Source organism: Neofelis nebulosa, chromosome 3 (genome assembly GCF_028018385.1).
Source record: "Neofelis nebulosa isolate mNeoNeb1 chromosome 3, mNeoNeb1.pri, whole genome shotgun sequence".
Taxonomy (NCBI): Eukaryota; Metazoa; Chordata; class Mammalia; order Carnivora; family Felidae; genus Neofelis; species Neofelis nebulosa.
In genome coordinates this window covers 162,818,843-162,826,119 of record NC_080784.1, presented here as the reverse complement: position 1 = coordinate 162,826,119, position 7,277 = coordinate 162,818,843, and the positions used below count along the sequence as shown (strand labels likewise).

General features: G+C 38.4%; 1 protein-coding gene across 7 annotated transcripts in view; it reads right to left on the bottom strand.

Annotated features, from left to right (window-relative positions):
* Positions 1–629: 629 nt before the first annotated feature.
* CLOCK (clock circadian regulator) overlaps positions 630–7,277 on the bottom strand; it is a 128,144-nt gene continuing 121,496 nt past the window's right edge. For all 7 annotated transcript variants that reach the window (XM_058722541.1, XM_058722540.1, XM_058722546.1 and 4 more), the window contains 2 exons: positions 5,818–6,064; positions 630–1,427 (listed from right to left, as the gene is read on the bottom strand). In XM_058722541.1, the coding sequence (XP_058578524.1) occupies positions 1,248–1,427; positions 5,818–6,064 (427 nt within the window). In that variant the 3' untranslated portion in view covers positions 630–1,247. The remainder of the gene's footprint in view (positions 1,428–5,817; positions 6,065–7,277) is intronic.

The following is a 7,277-nucleotide window of genomic DNA, read 5'->3' as shown; positions in this document are numbered from 1 at the left end:
AAACCAGACAATGAATTCAAGATGGTGAGTTATCACCTGAATCAAAATCAAGGCACTATGGGTTTTTTTTTCCCCTCAAATAACCCTGAATCATTTCTGACTAAAAGAAGCATTGAAACTGTGAAGGATAATAAAAAGATTCCAACAAATCCTAAAAGTTAAAATTCCCACCAGTGAGAATGTTAAAAAGTGCCTAAAATCTTTTGTGTGCAAATTTTACTCCTATAACTGAAACATTCTTGAAATTACTTTCAGGCTTATTGAAAACCGTTTACACAACTATTTCCAACTATGAACTATATATCAAAATATGTGACCAAAACTTCCAACCATCTAAAATAAAGCAGTGCAAATCCTATTTTCAAACATAAATGAAAAATAATGAAATAAAGGATATTTCTGAGTAACTTGAAAATCCTGTTGTCTCAATAATTTAACCTGGAAAAAAATATCCATTCCCAGCAGCACATCATACCTCACTGAACAAACTGTGACATCACAGCCAAAGTATGAACAAAAAGCCTTGTGCCCCGGAAAAGTGAGAACACTACCGTGTTGTAAACAAGAGGGGAAACAGAGGATGTACTAGTTTGCACATGGCGTCAGAATCTAAGGAAATATACTCATACTTAAGAGGAGATAATGCTTTCATGCAGCTTACAAAATGTTTTGCTTTCTCTCCTTTTATCCAGACATATACATAGTATTTTTACAGTATCTGTACATAGAGCATTTGAACCACACGACATTCTGAAATTACTATTCAATCATTATCTGAAAAGGGAGAGGGGATGGGGAAGGGGTCTACTGGGTCTACCGGACTGTCTATCATGGCATCGTTGTACGCAAACCCCTGACATGACAGTGGCGTGTCCTCTGTAACACTTGAAAACAGGCACAGAACCACTAAAAGTTACTAACATCGTTAGTGCCTTTCTGATTGACCGGAGGTCACGTTTCATAGCTGAGCTTAACATTTGGCAATCTATCTTTCCATTTGAAAAATAGCTGGGCGAGTAAAACACTGTCAGAATTGGCTATGGCCCCATGATCATCTCCTGCTGGCTGGTATTTAATGTACATCTGTAGCACTAGGCAGCACTTTCCCTGCTAACTAATTCCAGAAACTAGAACACTCAATACTGCATCTTGTGAAACTGCTGGACCTTCTCCTCCTAGTCTCAGATCATCTGAGCAACTCTTAGGGACAACCCCTTCCTCCTGAGATCAGAGAGGAGGGATGTGTGCTACTGTGGTTGAACCTTGGAAGGATCGGTCAAACTGTCAGTCCTGTGCCGATTCAGTTGCTGCTGTTGCTGAGACTGGTGCTGCTGGTGATGTGACTGAGGGAAAGTGCTCTGTTGTAGTGGAAATGCAGCAGAGAGGATAAGCTGAGTCGAAGGATTCCCGTGGAGCAACCTTGAAGTCTAGAAAACAAATGAATTATGCAACATTGCTTTACCCTCGTTATGCTGTCTACATCAAGATTTACTCAAGTTTTCTGCTCTACATAGGGACAGAATCCTTAAATTCCACATAATCTACATCATTTGTACTTTCTCATTTAAAAATAGTATTTTGGAAAATGCTTATGAGGCTTTCCCTGCTTTTGAAAGTACAGAATTTCTTTAAGGAATCTGAGCTAGATATTTTATGGTAGAGAAAGCAATCTATGTCATGAGACCAACCACACATATTTTTTCCTTTTATAAATCCTAAAGACCACAATTTTAGACAGTAAAATGTAAGCATAGGCAGGAACATACGAAACATACACTCTGGGGTCAAAGAGACAGTGCCTCTGCAGTCTGTTCAGTTGGTTGTGGCGGCACGTCAGTAGCCCAGAGCATGGGCCACTGGGTTCAAACTCTGGCTAACCCACTTGCTAGACTGTGTGACTTGTTCAAACTATTTACTTCTTTGGGACTCGGTTTCTTCATTTACAAAATTAAGATAATCACAGTGCCTCCATACTGGGTTTTTATGAAGATTAAATATTAACATTAGTGTTATTTAAAAGTACCAGAAAAACGAAGGCAAAATTAGACACTTAAGTCTTATATGTAGCAGTGTGGTGTAAAAACCAACCAACCAATCACACGAGGGCACAGGATCTGAAATCAGAAGCCTTCAATTTGAGTTGTGCTCTGCCATTTATTAGCTGTGTAACCCTGGGCAAGTCTCAACTCTGTGAGCCTCTTTCTTTCACCTGATTTCTATTTCTGGTTATACAAAGGAAATTAGCCCAAAGAAAGTGAAGTTTTAAATGAATTTTCTCAGTCTTACTTACTGACAACACACCTTGATGCAGCGCTCCTAATCTAAACATATGATGGGAGATTTTTGCAAATGTATATAAAGGACACCTGTGCACACACGTGTGCACACACACACACACACACACGGACAGGTCTTTGAACCCTACACTTTGCCAAGGACCTAGAAAAACTTCTTTTTCTCTTATTTAGAAAAAGGTTTTGTAACATAAAGAGCTCAGGATATTTGTGAGTCTTACAGGATTACAACAGAGGCGTATTTGGAACCTGGTGTTATATAATCAGAAAAGCCAAATTGTGTATTTACTATCTACATAGAGGTGCATTTCTAAAGGGTATTGTCTACCTTATTTCTTTAGGGGTCCCATGTCTTTGGGATATTTTTTTCAGAAGGGAGGGATAAGAGAATGCTTTTTATTTATTTATTTTTGGGGGGCGGGGCAGGTTAATTTGTTTTCATTCCAGTATAGTTAACATAGAGTGTAATACTAGGTTAGCGATAGTGGTTCAACACTTCCATACAACACCTGGTATTCATCACAAGTGCACACTCCTTAACCCCCATCACCTATTTCCTCCCCCCAACCACCTCCTCTCTGGTAACCATCAGTTGGTTCTCTGTAGTTAAGAGTCTATTTCTTGGTTTGCCTCTTTCTTTATTCATTTGCTCATTTGTTTCTTAAATTCCACATACAACTGAAATCATGTGGTATTTGCGTTTCTCAGTCTGACTTGTTTCACTTAGCATTATACTCTCTAGCTACATCTATGGTATTGCGAATCACAAGATTTCATTTTTTTCATGGCTGAATAATATTCAATTGTGTACACACACACACACACACCTTCTTTATTCATTCATCTATTGATGGACAGTTGGGCTGCTTCCATAATTTGGATATTGTAGATAATGCTGCAGTAAACACAGGGGTGCAAATATCCTTTCAAATTAGTATTTTTGTCTTAAGTGTTTTTACTTTTTTAATGTATTTATTTAAATTCAAATTAGTTAACATACAGTGTAGTATTGGTTTCAGGAGTAGAACCCAGTGATTCATAACTTACATATAACACCCAGTGCTCATCCCAACAAGTGCCCTCCTTAATGCTCATCCCCAACCTACCTCCTCTCCAGCAACCCTCAGTTTGTCTTCTGTACTTTAAGAGTCTCTTATAGTTTGCCTCTCTGTTTTTATCTTATTTTTCCTTCCCTTCCCATATGTTCATCTGCTGGGTTTCTTAAATTCCACAGATGAGTGAAATCGTATTTGTCTTTCTCTGACTTATTTCACTTAGCATAATACACTCTAGTTCTACCCATGTTGTTGCAAATGGCAAGACTTCATTCTTTTTCATCGCTGAGCAATATTCCATCGTATATAAGTTATATATATACCACATCTTCTTTATCCATTTGTCAGTCGATGGACATTTGGGCTTTTTTCATAATTTGGCTATTGTTGATAGTGCTGCTGTAAACATTGGGGTGCACATGCCCCTTCGAATCAGCATTTCTGTACCCGTTGAAAAAATGCCTGGTAGTACAACTGCTGGGTCATAGGGAAGTTCTATTTTTAATTTTTTAAGGAACCTCCATACTGTTTTCTAGAGTGGTTGCACCAGTTTGCATTCCCACCAGCAGTAAAAAAGGAACCCTTTTCTCCGCATTCCTGCAAACATCTGTTGTTTCCTGAGTTGTTAATTTTAGCCATTCTGACAGGTGTGAGGTGGTATCTCATTATGGTTTTGATTTGTATTTCTCTGATGATGAGTGATGTTGAGCAGATTTTCATGTGTCTGTTAGTGACATGGATATCTGGAAGAAGTGTCTATTCATGTCTTCTGCTAATTTCTTCACTGGCTTATTTTTTTTTGGGGGGGGTGTTGAGTTTGAGAAGTTCTTTATAGATTCTGGATACTAACCCTTTATCTGACACATCATTTGCAATCCCTTCTCCCATTGTGTCGGTTGCCTTTTAGTTTTGTTGATGGTTTCTTTCGGTGTGCAGAAGGTTTTATCTTGATGAGGTCCCCATAGTTCATTTTTGCTTTTATTTCCCTTGCCTCCAGAGACATGTCTAGTAAGAAGTTGCTACGGCTGAGGTCAGAGAATGCTTGTTCTTTTAAGGACTCTTGTTCCCTAACAGATTTAGAAGACTGGGACCTTAAGGCAAGTTCTCTCCTTTTTTAAGGTTTTGCTCAATTCTCATTGAATATTATTTCCTCTAGATAATAGTTTATAACTTGTTATAAGTTCTTGTTATTAATTCACTTATAACAATAGCTAGCCTAGTCATTAACAGCTACAGTATGGGCTTTAAGATCTACAGGACTGTCAGTATGACTCAGACATTTAGGCAACTAACCTTAAGTTTTAGCTTTCCATATCACCAGGTTAAGAACTCTACGTGCACCGTAACACGGGTGATAAATTAATAATGTGTTTATGCCTGAGTATACAATACTGAATCTTCTAATCACACCATATATTGTGGAATCCTAAAATTGATGATATGGTATGTATGTGGCTGGCCTACATGGAATGGTCTCCAGCACAAATCTAGGCTAGCCTACATTCAGAATTGCTCCCCTCAGGCAAGAAGGGAAAAAGCTGGATTTCCAGAAGTCATAATCTGCTACTGTGCACTCCACTGAGAGTACTGAGGTCCAGGAATTTATCCTGAAATCCCAGCTAACCCTACGTAACCTTCTTCCATATCCATTAGATAAGCATATATCCAGGTATCTATTGAGATACATGAGAAGATATGTGTCTACATTTTGGCTGATCTGAGTGTTTGCTACATTAATCAAGACAGTGCTGATAAATTTCAGCTCGTTATGTGCCTTGTAATTATGTTCAGTGATTTACATGTACTGTTTACCCATGAGATATCAACTATTAGCACTTCCATATTATAGATGAATTTTGGTAAATAACCTACCAAAGGTCACACAGTATATGGTACAGCAGTGACTCAGTCTCAGGGCAGCCTGACTTTAGAGCCCAAGCTCTCAATTATGACATACACAGCCCTCCACAGTATTTCTCCTCTGATATTAATTTACAACCAAAAAATCATTGTAAAATTTAATCCAACATAATAATTCAAGATAATGCCTATAACTTTTTTTTTTTTTTTTAAATCCCTGTTGACATGCCTGCCCTGTAGAGTAGAGCATAGAATCTGATGGGCTGCTTAGAAGGAAGGAAGAAAGGTGTCTGGTGAATTCTAGAAACTCTAGCCAGACAGAACTCTATATAAAGTGGCTTGATGTGTAGGTGGGCAGCAAGTAGCTCCTTATTTCTATCCAGTAGTTCAGAGAACTGGCCATGTCCACAGCAGTGCTAGAAGTCTTCCAGAGACCAGACAAGGGAAGAAATGATAGCTAGCTGGACAAGCTTTCTGTCCTTCCAGAGATTTAACTTGTACAATAAGCTTGTATGGATTTTTCGGATGATTTACAAAACTTCTCTTAATGTCTAATTTCATTATATGAAAGTAAGCGGGCTTGGGAGAGCTCCCATGGGCAAAATTACCTGTAAAAACTGCTGTGGTGGTTGGGTCAGCGGAGCCTGAGAAGGTTGCTGAACTGAAGCAAGCGGCTGTTCCTGGGAGTTCTGCTGCTGTGTGGCTGGCAGTGCCTGTGGCTGCTGCTGCTGGGTAGCAAACGTAGGGTAGGCAGTCACCACCTGCCCCATGAGCATTGTGCTGGGTACCATGACCGCCCCACAAGCTACAGGAGCAGTTACTAATTTGGTCACAAGCTGCTGACCTTGAGAAAATCTGTTAAGAGGAAATAAAGAGAAGAAGGGAAGTCAGAAAGATAAAGTATTCATTATAAAAGGCAGTGAGGTGAATACTTCTTTAATACCCAGTGATATTGCCAGTTTAGATTTTTAAAAGCTTTACGTTCCAATTTTGTTTCATGTTTTTAAAGATTCCTCCTGGGGCACCAGTAAAACAAAAATGTATAAGCAAAATGAAATGATCACAAAGCAAATACAAAGTTTCTGGATATCCATGTGCAAAAGAATAAAGTTGGGCCTTTACCTTACCCCACATACAAAAATTAACTCAAGAGTGGATTAAAGCACTAAACATAAGGGCTACAAGCATGAAACTCTTAGGGAAAGAAAACACGGGGAAAGTTTCATGACATTGGATTGGGCAATGATTTCTCAGATGTGACACTCAAAAGCACAGGCACCAAAAGAAAAAAAACAGATAAACTGGATATTAAAATTAAAAACTTCCATGCATCAAAGGACACTATAGTATCAACACAGAGAAAGAGAAACCCACAGAGTGGAAGAAATTATTTGTAAATCATATCATCTGATAAGGGGTAATAACTAGAATATATAAAGCAATCCTATAACAAACAATCTGATTAAAAAATGGGCAAGTATCTTGAATAGACGTTTTTGTAAAGAAGAAATAAACGGTCAGTAAGCAAATGAAAAGATGCTCAATGTCACTAATCATAAGGGAAATGTGAATCACTTCACTTGCACCAGGATGACTATGATAAAACAAACAAAATAACTAGTGTTGGTGAAGATATGGAGAAGTTGGGATACGCACTGCTGAGAGGAATGTAAAATAGTGCAGCTCCTATGGAAAACAGATGGACTATTGCTGAAAAAATTAAGTACAGAGTCACCACACGATCCAGCAATTCCATTTCTGAGCATATGCTCGAAAGAACTGAAGCAGGATCTCAGATATTTGTACACAAATATCTGTTCACAGCAGCATGATTCAAAACAGCCAAAAGATGGATGCAACCCAACTATCCATCGATGGGTAACAAATAAAATGTGGTATATTCATACAACAGAATATTATTTACCCTGAAAAAGGAATAAAATTCTACCACACACCACAACACAGACAAACTGTGAGGACACTGTGTCAAGTGAAATAAACCAGTCACAAAAGACATGCACTGTATGATCCCATTTGTGTGAGGTATCTACAGTAGTGAAACTCATAG